Source organism: Chrysoperla carnea, chromosome 1 (assembly GCF_905475395.1).
Source record: "Chrysoperla carnea chromosome 1, inChrCarn1.1, whole genome shotgun sequence".
Taxonomy (NCBI): domain Eukaryota; kingdom Metazoa; phylum Arthropoda; class Insecta; order Neuroptera; family Chrysopidae; genus Chrysoperla; species Chrysoperla carnea.
Window position 1 is genome coordinate 130224660 of NC_058337.1, and position 20841 is coordinate 130245500.

Genomic DNA, 20841 nt, shown 5'->3' on the forward strand with positions numbered 1-20841 from the left:
AATAAAACAATAGTTACTGTTACACCCAACAACAGCAGCGACAACGACAATGAACAATCGAAACATAAAAAATATAAAAAAATAAAATGATTGCAGCAGAAAATGCAAAATGTAACAAAAAATAAACTACATATATGAATAAAAAAAAACTTTATAAATAAAAAAAATAGAACCATTTCAGTAGATATGCGATATTTAATTTATGAGTTGGTAACAGGAAAAACTACCAGTTCTTATATTTTATTTTGATTAAAACGATTTAAAGTAGTATATACAGAAATTCCGGTGCAATTTTTTTTATATTTTTATATAGTCCACCACATGCCATCAAAATATCTAAAAATAAGCCAAAATTTTTGCATTTTATTTCAATTTTTAAATCATATGTAATATTCAACTTCGTCAAGGAGAGCTTTAAAAAAGTTATGTATAATTAAAGAAAGATGAATGAAAATGTATAAAATATATACAAAAGAATTCACAGATTACAAACGTTATTTAAGCAAAGTGTGCTATGTTTGTGACATAATAATGTTAAAATATAAATTTGTTTTCTGGGTGTTTTTAATAAACAAAAAACTTTTAACAAAAAGAAAAACTTTTCCAAAACAAATTAATATGCACTACAAAGTAAAAAAATAACGAAAATATAATGTAGTTAAAATTATTGTTACTTTTGGAGTCGGTGTCAGCCAAGGAAACACCTCTGACAGAACAGTTTGCTACAATAGCTTGGCTGACACCGACTCCAAAAATAACAATAATTTTACCTACATTATATTATTGTTATTTTTTTACTTTTTAGTGCATATTAATTTGTTTTGGAATAGTTTTTCTTTTGAAGTCGGTTTTCTTTTTGTTAAAAGTTTTTTTTTTATTTTCTAATTTTTAGTGAATCTGAAGTACACTAACTAATTTATCACTAAAAAAAGAATCATCGAAATCCGTTGGCGTGATATTGATTTTTTCGTCCTCCTGTCGTGCATACTTAATGCAAATTTAAGACTTTTATGGTTTTCTCATGGATGCCGTTGTCAGAACTCGATCAAAATGAAATGGAACCACACGGGAAGCACTAGCTTTCAAATAGATAAAGAATCATCAAAATCGGTTCACCCAGTCAAAAGCTCTGAGGTAACAAACATAAAAAAAAAGAAATACAGTCGAATTGATAACCTCCTCCTGTTTTGTTTGAAGTCGGTTAAAAATGTAGGTATGTAACTTTCAAATTATTATGAAAAAATATAAACAATTTTGTTTTAAAACCTATATGTGTTCTATCCAATAAAAAAAAATTCAACAACTCAATTTGTTAATATGACAAAAGCTATTTTTTTTTAAATTGTGGCGTAGGATCTGCATTAGCTGACCGAGATTGAAAAGATAACACATTTTTCTTAAAATCGAATATCTATTGCATTTTTAATTTTTCAAGAATTTTTATTTCGAAAACTAAGCGTCTAAAGAAAAAAATCACAACAGTACTTTTTTGCTTAAAACTGAAAAAAAAAACAAAAAATTCATTTTGAAATATTCATAATTTTGTACTCATGAATTTTTCTTTCATTGAATGAAAAGACAAAAGATATCTATATTTCATTTTACGTTTTAACTGTGCATATTTGCTCCTCTAGAATTATAAAATTGTCATAGCAAATTTTTCTGTGAATATACTTTGGAAATTGATGAAAACTAAAAAATTAGTTCTAGTTATAATCCAGTCTAAAACAGTATTAGTTCTTTTGATATCGCCAGATAGAGTCAAAGCCTGATCCCGTGGAGGTCAGTTTATAAAAAAAATGTTTCAAACAAAAAATATTTGCGTTTATAAACAACAACTTTCTAATTTAAACCGATGCAGGTGTAAGATGTGTCCCTTTAAAACTAATATTTTTCGTTTAAACACCCTGTATATGACATGAGTGAAAGGGTAGCAAATATTACTTTTGCCCGAATCGGCTAATTTATATCGAACCCTGGATAGAGTCATTCTTAGCAATAAAATCCCATAACAAATAATATATGAATTTGTCTTGGTAGAATTCTGAGCTTAATAGTTTAGAATAACAGAGCTTAAATGAATACAATACACCTATTTTATTGAATTTCCATGAGATTTCCCTTCAATATTCATAGCTATAATAAATTTAATAACAGTTGATATACATCCAATGTAGATGATAAATACCTAAACCAATTTGATTTATTTACGAAACTGTCAATAATGCATAAATTTCATTACCTATTGATAAATAATAATTTGTATGCAAAATTATGATAACACACAACTGCATCATAATATTGTTTAAACATGGATTTAACCCACCGTACACTATAGCTTATAAAAATCCGAGCTACTTTGTTGGAATATGTATCAAATCAAATATTATCTTTAATGAAGTTACTAACCAATACGAATAGCGTTAACCAATAATAGTTTTGAGTTTATGGGTCACTTTCTCCCAAGCCATCCCCTTGATTATTAAAATTTATCTTATTTTTAAAATTCAATAAAACCAAATTCGCTTTATAATTAGAAACATCAGAAAAGCGAAAAATATTGACAATATTTACAATATTTTTGCAAAACTTTTTACCCTTTCTACACTTTCTACGTCGCCCTATTAACTCAGTTGGTTAAGGCGTAACCAATTCCGTCCGCGGTATGCTTAGGGTAGCGGGTTTGATTCCCGCCGTCGCATCAAAATTAATTTAATTAATAGTTGTGATGGGCTGGTGTAGTGCATGGTATATGCATAAAGGAGATGCACTCAGCCTCTGAAATTGAGGAGCTGATAAATGAAATTATCAGCGGAAAGGTGATAAAACACATATATGGTATCACAATGGGCTCTATAGCCTAAGTGTGTCCTTCGGGTGTAGCCAATATAACCTAACCTAACCTTACCTTCGTATTTACAAAATTTACTGTAATTGATATAGTAGTTTATAAAGGGAGAAGTGCTCCCACAATGCTATTTCATTTCTAAGTAGCTACGATCCAGATAAAAATAGGTTTAATCCCAAGAGTCACCTGTTTAGTTTTGATATTAAACTGAAATAGTATATATCATAGTTAATATAGAAAAGCACTCAACAAGTATTATTATTTCTTTAACGCAGTTTTCCAATAAATGAAGTTTTCTTATGAACAGCTTACATAAGACAATCATGTCTTTTATACGGGAGAAAACTGAACGTACTTTCTTTGCTAATTTTCGCTTATTGTTAAAAATTCTCGGCAAATTAGACTCGAACGCAACAATCAATTCATTAAAAAAACACAATTATTAACCTCCGGCTAAAAAGAGTGATGCTATAAGCTTCACGTGTCTGTGTATCTGCGTGTCTGTCTGTGGCATCGTAGCTCCTAAACGAATGAACCAACGTTGATTTTTTGTGAGAAGTAATTTGATCGAGAGTGTTCTTAGCTATGTTTCAAGTGCGAGTTTAGGATTCCATTGCCGACAAAAACTATAAAAAACGCCATGATCTTCAAACGGCTGAATAGATTTTCTTAAAACTTAGGTTAGAACACTCTCGATTAAATTACCTTTCAGACAAAATAAAAAGGTGTAGATCCGTTTAGGAGCTACGATGCCACAAACGAATCGAAAAGAAATGATTTTATTTCTGAGATTTCTAAAAATTATTAATTTAATATTATATATTTCCAAATTTCCAATTAAAAATTTCTTAATAAGGTATCGTAAAATTTTAACCCTGTAGACATACATAAACAAAACTTGAAAAGCATATCTATATAAGACTACCGAAACTAAAGACCACCCGGATTTTTTTAAAGATTCAAACTTTGCACTAAAATTCTTAATACACTATAATCGAAATTAAATTCGATTTGATTCAATTATATTGATTACAATTGTACATTAAAGAGTAGAAGTATATATAATATAGGATGAATGTTTGTTTTTGCTAATAAATCAATTTATTCGTTTTTCCCCAGTCGACAAGAACTGTTAAATATGCCTATTGAGACTGATAATTTATTTATACAAATATAATTTACCTAGTTCGATATACCTTTTTATTCGTTCGATATAAATACAGTGAAATACTTTTAAAATATAGTACCGATAACGAACATTTAAAACGAATCTCGTTTAACAAATATACTTTGAATGGATTAACTATCAATCACTTATATAAACAAAAGCTTTTAAAATTATATCAAAATTGTCAAAATTATATCAAGATGAAATATGTCTAGACGAAATATCTACTTTTCATAATCATGCACAGTAATGGATTTAAGCAGAGAGATCGTACGGCACGGACTTTTCCTAGGAAAACAATTTTTAAAAATTCAACTTTTTACTTTATTATATTTATAAATAAATCCCTGATTCCAAAAAAGTGGTTTTTTAAAAATGTTGCGTCCGTCGGTATCTCAGTATGTCGGTATGTCTAATACCAAGCTGGAGCCTTCAATTTTCAACCAATTTTTCTCTAACTCGGTATATAGGTTCAGTTTGGTCATAAATCCAGACAAGTTTTTATTTTTTCCACTGGGCCTTTTTTTAAGGGTACTTCCATCTACGCCAACTTCCATCTACGGCTTTTCTCAAAAACGGCTCTAACGATTTCGATTAAACTGGGCACAAGGCTAGACCTTAAGGTGTTCCTAGGATTGGTATAAGCCACATATCCGGGAAAATTCGAGAAGGCCCACATCCTTGGGAAAAACTTTTTTTTGGGGCTTTCTCAAAAATGGCTCTAATGATTTCGATTAAACTAGGCACAAGGCTAGACCTTAAGGTGTTCCTAGGATTGGTATAGGCTACATATCCAGGAATATTCGAGAAGGCCCACACCCTTGGGAAAACATTTCAAAATACAGGAAAATGGGATTTTCTAGGGAGTGAAACTTCGTATCAGGGTTTATATCAACAAGGTCCTAGGTTTGATATAACTACCCTCTGAGACCCCTTTCCCTGCAGCCGAGGAGCTGGAGAAAAAAAACTTAATTAAGCCAAATTAGTGAAGTTAAGAAACTAAAGCTTTTCCTTGTTTTTAAATAATTCTTACAATAATATATCAATTTTATAATATAATGTCCGATGTTTCGGACCGTTTATTTCAAATAGAACGATGTATCAACTTTCGAAGGAAGAGAGAATTTTAGAGCTTACTTACTGAAAGAGACTAAATTTTTGTATTTACGAGTTTTAATGTGTTCTAAGTCTGTCTCTACCAGGTAAGATCAAAAATATCGCTGGATGAATCAAAATATAGCGTATTTTGTAAATCCACTCTTTGCTATCTGTATTTTCTTATTTCTGTAAATCTTCTGTGTAAACCTTTCTGTAAACTAGTTTATTCGTTCGAGATAATGACTTTGTCAAAACCCCACAAAAAGATCTCCAGTGGCTTATTCTTGGCTTGACGCACGTCACGAACTTTTACACCATGATGCGAATTGTTCACTAGGACAATAAAATTGGCCGTAAAATTCTATACATAGTTCTTACAGAATAGGGGATAACCCTGATGTCGAATTGACCATACTACCCATAAAAATGTAAAACTATAGACTTGATACCATGACAAAATTTGAAGGTCAAATTAAAAAACGAAGAAGTAATAACCAATCAAAGATTGCATTCAAAGGTTGCCCATCTCCTTTTAACAAAACAAAGTTTTATATGTAATCTCTATGATGATATCCACGTATGACGTGGTATCTTCTTTCGGGTATCTTCCTCTTTGTTTAATCAGGAATTTTAAACGTGCATACCTTCCATACTAGAGAATAAGATTTTTAAAAACCAACTTCTATTCGTGAAGTGAGAATTCTTCATCTGAAGTGATAAAAAAAATTTAGTCCGATCTCTTATTGTTATTTCTGTAGAATAAGTGAACAATTTGCGAGTCGAGCGTTATTGAGCGTTAATTAAACGATTCAAAACGTAAATGGAAAGTTTTAAACTAACATTTGACATTTGACCCAAGCGAAAGTATTCACAGCATTCTAATTTACAGAGTTACAAGCATAGGAAACCGAAATTGGATCATCTTTTACAAGGCCATGATCTCATTAATCATTTTAATACCAATAAATCTTCTACGAATTTTATTTTTTTTTTGCATTCATATTCACACATATTAAAATATTTAATATCATAATAAATGGAATAAATAAGCACAAGTTTTCCCACATTCTCTTGAAATTTATGATTATATGTAACGAGTAATTTTAAATGTCTGACAGTCATAAAACAAGGTATTTATATTATTTATCCTTTGCAGAATCGGTCTTATAAGAATCTTTATTTTATAAGTAGATAAATATTAATGGTTTTAAATAAACCAGTCGTGTTGAAATGATTCAAAATTTTATTTTTCTTTTTAAATTAACTAATCGTTTTAAAATTATCGTAATTTTATTTATCTTTTTTAAATAAACCTGTCGTTTAAAAGTTATCGTCATTTTATTTTTCGATTCAAATACGTTCCGATTGAAGAAAAAATGAAACGATATTTTTTATAAAAACAAAATGAAGCTATTTTCTATATAAGGGATTTATTCTCAAAGAAAATATTTTCGTCATTAGCAGACGCTTTACAGACACTTACCTACTTTCTCTTATACTTTTCATTTTATCAATAAAATTATCAATTATATAATTCGAAATACCAAATTCTTTAAGTTCAGCTAACATCGAAACGTAGGAATTTAATTTACTATTCGGTTTTAGCAAAAAAATAAATTTAAAAAAAAAAAAAAAAAAAAAAACATACAAGCATGAAAAAGTATTTCGAAAATTTCGACATCACACTTTAATTTTTTGGTAGGTATACATACGCCTGTTTAAATTTTATTAAGTTATTTTTAAATTTAGTTTATAATTTGTTGAATATTACACAAGTATTTAAGGAAAAACCACAATATACTGAAAAATAACTTTCCAAACAACACAAAACCTTACAAAAATGTGAAAGTTTATTTTTTTTATAGAAAATTTTTCTACTGTTAAAATAAACACAAGATTCGATGTATTGTTTCAGAAATTTTTCAATTTCATATGGTTTTTCCCTTAAATGTTTATTAGAAAATAAATTATGAGAGAAGTTTTCTGGACAATGCTTGATTTAAAGAAAATATCATTGAAAATCGATATAAAGTACGTTGCTCTTATAAAAAAATCTCAAAAAATGAATAATTTTGAAAGTTTTTATAATTTTCACTTGGAACGAATGAAAACAAATTAAAAAAAAAAAAGAAAACTTTTTTATAGAAAGTAAACATATAAGCAATAACATAGAAAAGAAAAAAACCAAGTGTCCCCATCCATGTAAGAGATGTTACGAGCAGGGTAGATTAAGGGTTAAATTTAATTTTCAACATTGATGACGATTTTTAGTATATCTTTATGAATGTAGACGAAAAATAAGAATACAATTTTTCGATATCTACCTTGGTTTACCAAATTTCGAAAGCTGAATAATTTCCTTATGGTGTAATTCGATCGTACATTTAAAATTGAAAGTAGCCTTGTTATCTCGAAGCAGCGTTCATTTACATGAAATCATTTGTAGATAAAAATGCGTTTGTAACTATCAATCTTTCCGAATACTTCTGTACAATAATTTATTTAATTTTCAAAAACAAATTAATTTAGATAATGTTTTTTTTTATATTTGCTTTTATTAGTTTTAATTTTAATTAAAATTTGTGGTTTTCAGTTCGCAAACATAAATATTTTTGTTGATAAAATAATTTTCATAAAATCGTAAACAATTTATTTATAATATTGAAAAAAACCCAGTTGAAAAGATTATTCGAAATTCGCTACTGATTTTGTAGTAAAGTAATAACTTTTTTTTGGCTTTACAATACCACGCAACTACAAAAATATATAATATATTATATGTAAGTGATGCTTATAAATTTGATAATATAGATATCGCTTTTCAATCATCAATACTCTATTGGCGTCACTGTTCATCAAATGATGGATCTTCGATGAACTCATAATTGAAAATTTTGTTTTTATATCATCGACAACATTATATTTTTGTGGTATTATTATAAACTACAAGATTGTCTAAATATTTTACATAGATTTTTATCACACTCTCTATACTTTTTGATATAGAAATATCCAATTGAAAAGGATCACCTATATGATTCATCATTTTTCAGCCAACTTTGAACGATAAAATAATAATAAAAAGCCCGGTAATCTAGGAATTTTTTGTGATTTTTGGAAACTTTGTTAATCAAAAAAATGTATTTATAAAGTTTTATTAAATCCCTGGTATTATTCAATCCTTGTATATTTCCTTAACAAATATTAAACGATCAGCGCCCAGAACAACAAAATTGAAGGCAACACCATGTAAAACCTCCAGAGCACAATAATGTTCAGTACATGATTTTTCTATGTTCTTTTCTAATTAAATATTGAAATATTTTGGAAAAACTGTAATATGTTCACGTATAGAAGTTATCATTCAAAACACGTTTTTATTACGTGTTATCATTCTTAACTTGTATCTATGTATGTTTACAAACAAAATCGATTTTCTACCACTTACAATTTTCGTGGTGATTTGTAACTTTTCAAAACTACATCACGTATCTACACTATATTTTGCCAGGTGAAAAAAATATAACATTCATATTCAAGTAAAATCACTGAAAGTCTTAAGAAAATTATTTCTGACTGATGAAAAACCAAAAAAAAAAAAAACAAGTTTTTTCTAAAGACACGTGAACAATTAATTTTTGAGAATTAAGTTGACGATGCAGATGATCGTTAAGCAATGTGTTTGTACCAATATCACCAACATAAACAATTGATAAACTTATCTTTATTACTTAATAAAAATTGAGATAGATGGTCTATCGGATACAATGTTGGCTCCTTATTCAGAAGGTCGTCAGTTCGAAACCCATCCACGTTAATACTTCTTTTTTTTTATTCCACCCAAATTTTTTTATGTTAAACTTAAATTTGTACACAATCTTAAAATTAGCGAGACTAAAAAATAAGAAACTAAATTATAGTTTTAAAAAAAACTAAAAAAACACTCTCAAGGATAATACTTTTGATTATATTGTAAAATTCAAAGCGTGGGATGCTCGATATCTGTCAAATTAGCAAATTTAAAAAGTGAATGTAGAGAGAACCTCACGCTTTGATCTTTACATTGAATTAAAATTATTTTCTAGTTCCTAGTGCAATAAAAGCGTGTTTTTTTAGTTTTTTTTTTTTTTTTTTTTATTATCTGAAAAAATGTTTGATAAATATTGTATGATGAAAAAAAAAAAAGAAAAACGCTTTGATTAAGTTCTCAATCAATTGATTTAAGGCCTTCTTTTAACACAAAATATCTCACTTTTTTGTCATTAGCTCTATAATTATTTTTAGCTTTTAGTCTGTTATTAACAAAAAACAATTTCCTACTAACCATAAATTAAAGAATCGATTCAGAAACACGTGAATCGATCGAGTATACATATAAAGGCGTGCAAAAGAACTTGCACATGTACAAAGTAATACATGCAATTTCCCCAACATAGAAAAAGGAATCGTGATGTATAATATACAAAAGTGGTTTTTATGTATTCGACATGAAAACTTTAATAGAAAAATTTTAAAGGTTTTATATCACTTGATGAAAAACCATTTTCTATATAAAAATTTAACAACATACAAATATAATGTCACGAAATGTACATAATACATATAATGTTTTTCCAATTTTCTTCAATGAAATTTATTTAAAGGGGTTTTCTTTTTAAAAGACGAGTTAATACAGTATGGGCGTCAGGTCAATACTGGTAGGCGATACGGACAATACTTCTGGCGAATAGCCCTATTCAATACTGTAATAATAATTCCAGCATTGTAGTAAACGCCATGAATTTCGTATATTGCAATTAGGTATAATACTATAGCGTTTATTTTTGTAAGTTAGATATTTGCAACAGGTCAAGAATTTGTTAACAGGTCAAGAATTAGCCTGGGCGTAGTCCTTAAGTAAACTCACAACACTGAGCAAAAGGCGTTATTGAGAGAGCCACACTTTTTAAGTTCTAGGTTTGATAAATTTTAGTGGCACTAGCAGTTTAAAATTCTTCAATTTAATTATTAACATATTTCAATTTCCAGAATGTCGGGCTACTTATATCCATTCTGTCCCGTGTATCTGTGTATCTGTGTGTCTGCTTGTGACATCGTAGCTCCTAAACGTCTGAAGAAATGATGATATTTTCTGAAAGGTAATTTGATCGATAATATCCTTGGCTACGTTTCAAGGGCGAGATTAGGCTTCGGTTAAAAAAGAGACGAAAATTTTCTAATAAATAAACAGACTTTTTGAAATATAGTTGAGAACACAATACCACTAGTAGGAGCTACAATGCCACTAATAAATCGTTCAGACCTGATTATAGGTCAGAGTTTTCTTATAAATTTTTACTTAATATTATTATTCATCGTATTTATTCATCCTGAACTGATATTTTCAATTTTGCCAGTTCACGAGCTTATTTTCAGGCATATGTTTATTTAAAATTATTAGCCACCATAAATATTGCCAAGAAATTTTTAATCATCCTTTATAATTACAATTTCTATTTAAAAAATTTTTTATTTCCATTTAAAACATAAGGCTTAATTTTCGGACAGAAGAGTTTATTTGAAGATAAATAAAAAAAAAAAAATCTAAAAAGTGTTAAAAATCAAAAATATATTTCAAAAATCACGCCTTCTTCGAGGGAAAACGAAAAATTTTGCAAATATTTCTTTTGTTTCATTAAAAAATCAATTAAGCTCAGTAGAAAAACTTGTTTAACACATGTGTTGTTTTTTTTTTAAATATTTTCTAAATAACATAGGAAAACTTCTAGGATAAAGAGATTTTCCTTTGTTCATAATTTAAATTTTGATGAAAATCACCTCTGCATTGCATGGTTTAATTTGAACAGCATTTCAAATACAGGGTATCCTAAAATTGACACAAGATTTGAGTGTTTGCCCGCATTTGAGTGGTAAAGTGTTGACAAAAAAAGGCAAAGACAGCGTGCCAGTTGGTAGTTTAAGGTTTTTTAAATGGAGGACTTTACGAAAAATGGACACGTTTTCATTATTGAGCTTCTGACAGCAAGTCTGTTACCACTCACGCCTTGAGGGAAAAATTCAGATCTGTATCACCACTATTTAGCTACATTTATGCAAAATGGTCAAGGAAAATTTCAACAAAAAATTTTCTATAAGCCATTAAGATCTTATAATTTTACCTGATATGCTATAATTTTAACCGAATATCAATTGTAGGTGGCTATGACCCTATATACAGCAAACTTTATGAATTAATAAACAAAAATTTTTTCTATCAAAATTATTTCTTGCGTTAAAATTGGAACACCCTGTATTTAAAACATTATTATTTTTGTTATTTGTTCCAAATACTTATTCGACCGTTTCCAGATTTTATACGCATTCTGTACAAGCGAACAACTGCAGTCAGTTGACATTCTCATTTTTCGAATAGAATATTCACCATACAAGCAATAGTCTCACTTAGAAAGTAAAAGAAAACAGCAGTATTTCGAAAGCCGTTTCCAGATTTCAGTTGATATTGTTCGTAAATTTTCTATATTTCGAATAGAATATTCACCACACAAGCAATAGTTTCACTTAGAAAGTAAAAGAAAACAGCAGTAAGTATTTCGAAAAGCATGAAGAATTGATTTTCGATAAAAAATAACATGCATTAAAAAACACACATACCAGGAAATTCCGTAGATGACGCATTATTATTGGTGTTGTTATTAAAATCGCTTGCGGAAGTTGGTATTGCAGACACTTTACCATAGTCAAACAAAACATTGCCAAGTCCGTACAATAAAAATACATAGATAAATGTTGATAAAACACGGTTATAAACACGAGCAACTGGCCCTAGCTGCCACTGCGGCCAGAGATAATGCATGATATGCGGGTGGGCAAGCTGTGTGCCTATTGAATTACACAGGCCTTGCCACACACACACACTCACTGCCACCACTAATATAGGGCCACACTTACAAAATAAATACTAAATAATTGGGGCCATTTTAATACACATCTCAATGGGCCACCGTCCGAATGTATCAACGAACACATGGTCTACTGACGACTGACTGAACTGAAATGAAAACGTAACCGATACAGCATAGAATTCTATCTGTATATTAAATACGTGTAGGTTAGACACGTAGATACGAAGTTCGATGCTAGAATGCGAACAAAATAAAATATATATTTTACGAAAAATATACTATAAGCCGTTTCTCCTTTTTGTTTTGTTTATATAGGCAATGTACTCTACGCTTCTACTGTCTTATTATATAGAGAATATGTATCAGAAAAACCATCGATGTACTAGCATCGGAAAACGACGCCTAATATGTTCGACGCCACAAGTATATATACAGTCATACGCCAAACTACAAAATGTTATGTACGTATATATAGATATGTAGATGTGTTAGCTTTAGAGAGCGATTTTGGTAAATACTCGAAAAAATACTCAAAAGTAGAATACACCTGTGAACTTTACAAAGCTCTTTCTAAAACAATGTAACAAGACGAATCATTTTAGACGAAAACAGTGTAAAATGAGAATTTTTTTTGTATCTCATTGGGCCAATTTTTTTTAAATGTCCTGTGCTGGCATCATTGTTGATTTGGATCATCTGAGGGAGATTTACCCCGGAAGAGAGTAGTATATCGGAATTCTGACTTCGAAATCGTGATCAACGTCTCCGAAAACCTCCAAGTATACTTTTCTAGCCCATTTTGTTAAATATTTTCAAAGTTAAAATTTTTTAAATATCACCTCATATGGCCCTAACTTTGTAGCGGCACCAAGTGAGATGTATAATTTGATCTATGCACCTTTCTAAACATTTTTTTTTTAAATTGACCCGATGAGTCGTGGTACAAAAAAATTCGACAATAACTGATAGAAAATCCGATAAATCACCATTAAACCTAAGTACAAGATAAAGAAGAAGGGAATTCTGTATCACGCAGGATTTGAAATATGTTATCCATTACAAGCCTACCACGACTCCCAGAAAATAATATTAGTAATTATGAGTTCTGAACTGTTAGTTCGAGGAGTAACCAATTTCGAGTACTATCGCAAATTCATATACATATGTTGAAATACTTTATTATAGAGTGAAATACAAATCTTACAGAATGCGTACTGATAAGTTCCATCTGCTGTCAAAGGGTAAGCACAAAACACTTATATTTTTTCTTATCTGCCTTATTTTTTCATATTTTTATGTTAATGAAATAATTAAAATTGATAAGTAAGACTTTGCTAAAATAAATTATAACGGCTGCCCTAAAGTGAGACATCCGTAGGCCGTAAAGGTCCACTATGATACCTAGGAAAGAGGTGCGTTCACCCCCCCCCCCCAACTACCACTCAATAAACCATTTAGAATTGTTTAACAACAGCAAACAATAACAAACTACAAATTGGAGCGATCGACCAAAATTTCTGACCCAAATGAGTCAATTTTTGAGATCTGGATTATAGGTTAGGTTAGAGTGGCTGTTCTGGAGTGGGACATAACTAAGACCATAGGGTACGTTGTGATATCAAAAAAGGGTTGGCCCATCCCCGGCCACGACTCCATGAACCATTTGGAGATGTTTAAAAACAGCAGTGCTTTGACGTCAACGGACTTTAGGTCGGAGATATCATGAAAGAAAGGCTGGCTCCAGTGAGTCCATCTCCTCATGGCCAGAGCTGGGCAGTGACAAAGAAGGTGAGACATCGTTTCTTCCTCCTCCTTACTGTGACAGTTCCTGCAATAGTGGTGATATACTGCCAGACTCAGGCGTTCAGCATCTGAACAGTAACAGAGATAGTAAATCATTGCTTTCTCTTCATTATTGCAACTCCAGCAACAGTCATGATGCATTGAAAGACCCACTCCCGCAATTACTCATGGAAGGTCATTGTATATCATTGATGTTAACCTTTCAAATGATTATTTCATTTAGTAGTGCCTGGCAGTTTGCAATATAGATATTCCCGCAAACTAAATAATGCTTATGTCTGGCAACTTTATTCTATTTCGGAAGACCTCGTCGGGTCTTGTTCCACTTTTGAAGCAAGGAATTTTATTCTTGTTTGAGTGTCGTTTCTTAACGTTTACATTTTTTTCATTTATATGCCCTGCAAATACATTTTTCATGGACACACTGTAATTTCAATAGCAACGAAAATACAGTCATTTTCGAGTGGATTCCAAAGCGCATGCTCCGAAAAAAAAAGTTGCAAGTATTAAAAGAACAACAATAATAAAATTAGAAGAAAAATTTTTCAGTTTATAATACAATGGAATTTTTTTCCCAAACATTTTTTTACTTCTTTTATTGTTTCTGTTTCATGAACATAGAAAAATTTTCTCTTCTATTCAATAAAAATATAATAATCCTTTGTTTTTCTAAAATTTTTTCAGTTGAAATTTATCGAAAACATTTTTCTAGAAACAAAGAATGTTTGACTTGGATACATTTTTAGCTCTTTATTCATGAATAACATTACATGTAGTTAGAGTATGTAATACAATTTTGTGGTTGGAACTTGCGCGATACATGTATGAAGATCAATACTAAAGAAATCAGCCAGGTGTATACTATAAAATTGTGTATATATACCTATATTTACCTATGTGAATACATGGCCTTTATTTATTTGTACAGATTTTAATAATGGGTGGAACATCAAAACATCACCAGAGTTTTTTTAATGTTTTGCAGACGTTTGACTTAATTAAAATTAATTTTTCATCTGCATTCTGTCTTTCAGTTTCGCCAACATCTTATTCAAAATTTTAAAACACAAAATTTTCAATTTAATTGGACGGCTAGATGAGTAGCTTTTGAGATATCGTCGAAAATTTTTGCAGAATATAGGGCTTAATTTAGCATTTCGGGCGATATTTTTGTTAACATTACTATTTATGATGAGTTTTATCCAATTTCGAAACAAGTTGTAACTTTTTCGTTTTTTTCTAGGGGTCGATTTAAAAGTGGATTTCCTCTTAAATTTGTAAGTACGTTGGAGACAAAAATTAATTTCTCATCAACATTCTTTCTTTCGCCAACATCTCATTCAAAATTTTGAAACACAAAAATTTCAATTTAATTTGACGGCTAGATGAGTTGCTTTTGAAGTATCGGCGAAAATTATGCAAAATATAGGGCTTAATTTAGCATTTCTAGCAGCATTTTTTAGCAGGCAATATTTTTTGGGAAAAAATTACTTTTTGTGATGAATTTTATCAATATTTGAAACAAAAAGATTTTCTCTAGGGGCCGATTTAAAAGTGGATTTTCTCTTGGTATTAAAGTAAAATTTGGAGAAATTCCCGGCACAAAATCAAGTCTGATCGATTCGTTTGTGGTATTCTAGCTCCTAAACGGATGGACATTTTTTTTTTATTTATTTATTTGAAAAGTATATTTTGATCGAGAGTGTTCTCTGCTATGTTTCATGAAAATTTTTTGAAGATCACCTCCACTTTTCTAGTTTTTTTTGGTACTAAATCCTAAACTGACATCTAAAAACGTAGAGAACTCTCTCGATCAACATTTTAAACGAAAAACGAATACACAGATACACAGGTACACAGGCGCGTATTACTTCGGACCAAAACGAGTACTCTTCGGACTAAAACTTCAAATTATTTAGAAATAATACAAATTGCAATTTTAATAATAATTCAACAGGAAATAAACAACATTTGATGGTCCACTCTATACTTTTTATTAATATTGTCAATGGAAAATACTCAATGAATTTTCCGTTAAAGAAAGTGTTACATTTTAAGGAGAAAATTGATTTTTCACAATATAACACATCAAATAGAATGTTTTGTCAACTCGAGGACAAATTGAGATACTGATCATCTTACGAAATACTAAAAAGATTCGGAAATGTTTCTCTTTTGTGAGTACAATTATTTTTATTACATTAACAAATGAAATAAAGAATGCTTTTTGTCGAACATAAAAGATGAAAAGGATGAAAATAAAACACAGCAATATTAATTTTATTTACAAAAAAATTGTTTTTTTAATTATCAGTTCAAACTGTAATCAGTTAAAAAATTGAAATATTAAGATCTAGACAGTTAAAATTAAAGACATAGTACATTAATTAAATATTTATCTTAAATTATAAATTAAATAACGAATTTTTCATACATTTATTTTTTTTTTCATTTTCGACCTACATCTGCAATCAGTCCAGACCAGAATGTACCATAATCCCGTAAAACGGTTCCACTGTAATTATAAAGTAAAAAATTAACAAGTGAAAATAAACAATTGACTGAATTAATTGGTTAAATTTTTCAACAATTTACTAAATTTTAACATTAATTTTAAAAAAATTGACTAAATTTTTCGGTTTTTTCGTAATTTTCTTAAAGGGCCGAGAAAAATTTTGTGTCCGATTTCGGTTAAACTCACTTTCTAATGTAATTTTAACAAAAATTTTCAAAAATCGGGCCCGTTTAAAAAAATCGAAAAAATCGAAAAAAATTTTATGTGTCCGATTTCGGTTAAACTTAATTTATAAGGTAATTTTAAGCCAAAATATCCAAAAATCATATTCATTTGCTCATTGGATGCATCATTTCTGAGAAAATCCCTTTTTGTGTGGAATTTGGGCATACAATCATCGAATAAATACGATTTTTGAATTTTTTGGGTCAAAATTACCTTATAAACTGAGTTGTATCGATATCGGAGACAAAAAAATATTTTCTATTTTTCGTAATTTTCTTAAGAGGACCCAATTGACCTATGTTGCTCATTTACGAAATCGATCTCACTTTTTACGGCTTAAACACGCTATAAAAATTTCAGCTTGATATCTTTTTTCGTTTTTGAGTAATCGTCATGACAGACGGACAGACAGACGACAGACAGACAACCAGAAATAGACTAATTAGGTGATTTTATGAACACCTGTACCAAAATTTTGTTCATAGTATCAATATTTTTAAGCGTTACAAACTTGGGACTAAACTATAGCGTGATATATTTCATATATACATGGTATAATAAAAATTGCTTACTAATAAATTACAATAAAATAACACTTACGTGAAATAAACTTTGCCACCCTGTGAATTAGCTGGCGCTTTCCATACTAACGTGGCTTGTTGTTTATCCTTTGGATCGGCATGGGTAATTGAACTACATTCTGGATGGGCTTTAGTGTTTGGCGTTTGTGCAAATTCGCCAATCCATTGATTTGTGGCAACATCACGAGCTTGGATAAAGAAACCTTTGAAGACCGCACCATGAATTGTAACTAAAATACAAAAAAATTATTATTTAATTTTATCGAAATAATTGTTTCTTTTTGGATAACTTACCAGTAATTTCTGCTCCAGGACCATAATCACTTGACGAAGCTACAACAGCATAAGGACTTGTACCTGGCGGTTGAGGTTGTGCTTGTCCATGATATGGTTGATTGGGTTTTGGTTTAACACAAACATCTACGGGAGCACCATCGGGAAATCCATAACAGTAAACAATTAGTAGTGAAAAAATTACCAAAAAAGAATTGTTCATGATTGTTTGCAAAAAATTTTTACGTATACGATTTAATTGTTATTCGAACTGTGTGAATTTGGCAAAGATGTGTTTACGAGACAACTTTTTTAGATAATATAAAAAGGTAAATGCAATTATTATTATGTTTTAAATGATTTTTGTTTTTTGCCGATGGCAAACGCTCCACTTTCACTTTCAATCGTTTTGTAACAGTTTAACAATATTTTTTTTTCAATTGCTTTCTCTATATAAAAAAACATGTTTATAGGATGCTTGGTACAAAGTGTATCTACATAAAATTGTGTTATGTAAAGAAACAATTGATACTTATTCAATGGAATGTTTAAAAATTACACGGCACTACTTTAGATGGATGTTCACCAGCTGAAAATATTAAAAATGACGTTCATATAACCATTGGAAAATAATTTGACTACTGATATATTTATATAAGACTGTTCAATACTCATTTATGATTGGCGTGAAATCATTCTTTGCACTGCGATTATACCCTTGGCTCGCTCGATTTGAAATTTGGATATGTTATAGGTATTCATACTCTTCCTGTTGTGGGTAGTTTTATTTTTCGAAAATAAAATTTGAACTTCGGCAATTTCCGGGCCTGCACGTGTGCTTCTATTACTTTAATATAAGTTGTACTCAGTAAATAAAAAAAAAAAACTTGTGATAGAGATATGGTGAAATTAGTTACAATGAATGTAATTATTTAGATTAATTCTCTGCTCTTAATATTTTCACTCTCAAACAGCATTCAATATTCACGAAATCAAACTATTTTTATTTAGCTAGTGAATTAAAAAATAAATTTATATAAAATTATGTAGGGATTATGATTTACAAAGTTAAGGAATATTTAACGCATGTGCAGAACGCGTAAGCAAATTTTTCATTATACAAGACTAAAAATTAACGAATGGTTGGCCCGAGTGCTGACGAGTTAATATTAATTAAATCCAATCAGATAGGCGCTACAGCCCGGAGTGGCCTTGGCCTCTTCGACGCCTCTCCTCCAGATTGCTCGGTCCTTAACAGCTGATCCCCATCCAGTGACTCGTATCACCTTCAGCTCGTCGATAACTTGGTCCAACCACCTACGTCGAGGCCTGCCTCTTCTTCGAGGAGCGTACACTTTGGTATGCAGTATTTTCTTGGACATCCTTCCTTCCTTCATTCTTTGCACATATACCAACCATCTGAGCCTCTGTGATTTGATGAACTTCACAATATCTTCTAACTTCATGATCTCTTGGATTTCTCTGTTGGTTCGGATGCGCTATTCTTCCACGCTCACTCGGATTGCACCTTTTATTCTTCGTATGATCTTTCGTTCAAATCTTCTTATTTTCTCCTGGTCTTCTTATGTCAAGGTCCAATTTTGACTGCCATATGTTATGATGGGCCGAATCAGGGTATTGTAAATGGTCAGTTTGGTCTTACGTAAAATTAGTTTGTTCGTCAGGAGCCTTAGATTTACAAAGTATGCCCTGTTTCCACTCTGCAACCTTTCTCTTATGGTGGCACTCATTTTTCATATTAATTAAATATACAAACAAATTTTGAACCCATTCATACGCAATACTATTTTATATTGTACATTCAGTATTCAAATAACCTTTTGAAAGGAAATATGTATTATTAAATTTAATAAATAATAATCAATCATTTTTATATTTTGTATGAGATAATATTAATAATCTATTTATTATTGATGAAAAAAATATCACCTCGTTTGTAAAAAATTATTTTCTATATATTATATTTGAATCCTAAAAAGTAATGCACTTACTGCCGAAATTAATGTCTTTCTAAAGCAGTGCTTCTCAACCATTGTGCCATGCCGTGACAAAAAAATGCTACCAAGTTTTAGAAATGTATCTAGTAAACATTATAAAGCTAATAAAGTGTGCCGCGTCAAAAAAAGTTTTAAATCACTTTTCTAGAGACTTCTATCATTTCATTGCAGACCATGTTTTAAGACTGTACGAGCGCCAAGGCAATTTTGGATACAAGGCTTGGTTTTTTTTTATATGAAGTTGGAATAATTCTATCAATTTTGAAAATTTTAGGGGGGATTGCCCGATTATTTAAATAAATAAATCACTTCAAAAGTAGGCATATTTATCATTGGTCTTATGGTAAAACGGTAGATGGATGATATGTTTTCATAGATTTCTCCAAAGCTAGTCGGTGGAAATTAAAAAAAAAAACTATTAAATTTAAAGTTAAAACCTTAATAAATTATTGAAAACAAAAAATAAACCCGCTGTGCCCGATTTTATGGATGTATGAGTAAGGTAGGGGGGCACAAATTTAAAAAAATATACATTTTCAATTTTGATGGTGAATTATGTTATATTTAGACAATATAAAATTTAGCGAGATGTAAGCCTGTTGTATCGTTATTAATTGTATTTCATTATGTCATTTTACCTATATGAATAATATACTTTCATGTAATACATATAAAGCTGTGAATACACATGCCATTTTAAGGCATTGCTCTCTGATACCATACATACTATTATAACAAGATGTATAGTATATGTATTTCAAAATGCATATATACATAATCACCATAAAGATCGATTACGGGAATCGTAACATCAGATTTAATAATCCCGGTTTAAGAGGTAGCGTGCGAACATGGCAAAAATAGTTCTTTATATTTAAAAATTATAGATTGATTTATCCTTATTTTTGCGAAAATTTTCATATTTAATCTTCATATTACCAAACAAAATAGATCGGGACTCTGGTCCTGTGAGGTAACTCACATCAATGAAAACTCACAAATGAAATTTCTTCAAACAATAATATTTTAGACTACTTCCATAATTTTGATTAGAAAAGTAACGAATTAACGATTTTTGTTTGATTCGGTTATTTGATCAACGTCGATCGATAAGTAGCATCCAGAATTTTATATAATTTAGGGCAAAAGAAAGAACACTGGTGAGGTGGCAAGCATGCTTAACGCCTGACAGTGTATCATGACTATTACAGGAGCTGCCACAGTGCTGAAGAGGAGATGACGATGTATCTGTAACCTTCCTTTGGCGAACTCTCCGACCTAAAGTCCGTTGACTCCAAAGCTCTCCTGCTATACCTAAACAGCTCCCAATAGTTTATGGAGTAGTGGCTGGAGATTGGCCAGCATTTTCTTTGGTATCACAATACATCCCACCTCATTACAACCATTCTA

General features: G+C 30.2%; 2 protein-coding genes across 3 annotated transcripts in view; both read right to left on the reverse strand.

Annotated features, from left to right (window-relative positions):
• Positions 1–12358, reverse strand: part of LOC123297389 — a 140984-nt gene extending 128626 nt beyond the window's left edge. The window contains exon 1 of one of the 2 annotated variants that reach the window (XM_044879034.1): positions 11766–12358. In XM_044879034.1, the coding sequence (XP_044734969.1) occupies positions 11766–11967 (202 nt within the window). In that variant the 5' untranslated portion in view covers positions 11968–12358. The remainder of the gene's footprint in view (positions 1–11765) is intronic. The other variant, XM_044879043.1, reaches the window with a different exon arrangement.
• A 3902-nt stretch (positions 12359–16260) lies between these two features.
• Positions 16261–17805, reverse strand: LOC123297502 (reelin domain-containing protein 1). The gene is made up of 3 exons (XM_044879181.1): positions 17435–17805; positions 17160–17370; positions 16261–16334 (listed from the first exon to the last, which is right to left on the reverse strand). The coding sequence occupies exons 1-3, from the start codon at positions 17634–17636 to the stop codon at positions 16268–16270; spliced, it is 480 nt and encodes a 159-aa protein (XP_044735116.1). The 5' UTR covers positions 17637–17805; the 3' UTR covers positions 16261–16267.
• Between the last annotated feature and the right edge of the window lie 3036 nt (positions 17806–20841).

Excerpts from the sequence above, each read along its gene's own strand:
- LOC123297502 (XM_044879181.1), bottom strand. The coding sequence starts at position 17,636 with ATGAACAATTCTTTTTTGGTAATTTTTTCACTACTAATTGTTTACTGT. Across the intron at positions 17,371-17,434 it reads TCCTGGAGCAGAAATTACTG|TTACAATTCATGGTGCGGTC; the intron begins GTAAGTTATCCA and ends TTTGTATTTTAG. Across the intron at positions 16,335-17,159 it reads GGTGGCAAAGTTTATTTCAC|TGGAACCGTTTTACGGGATT; the intron begins GTAAGTGTTATT and ends TTATAATTACAG.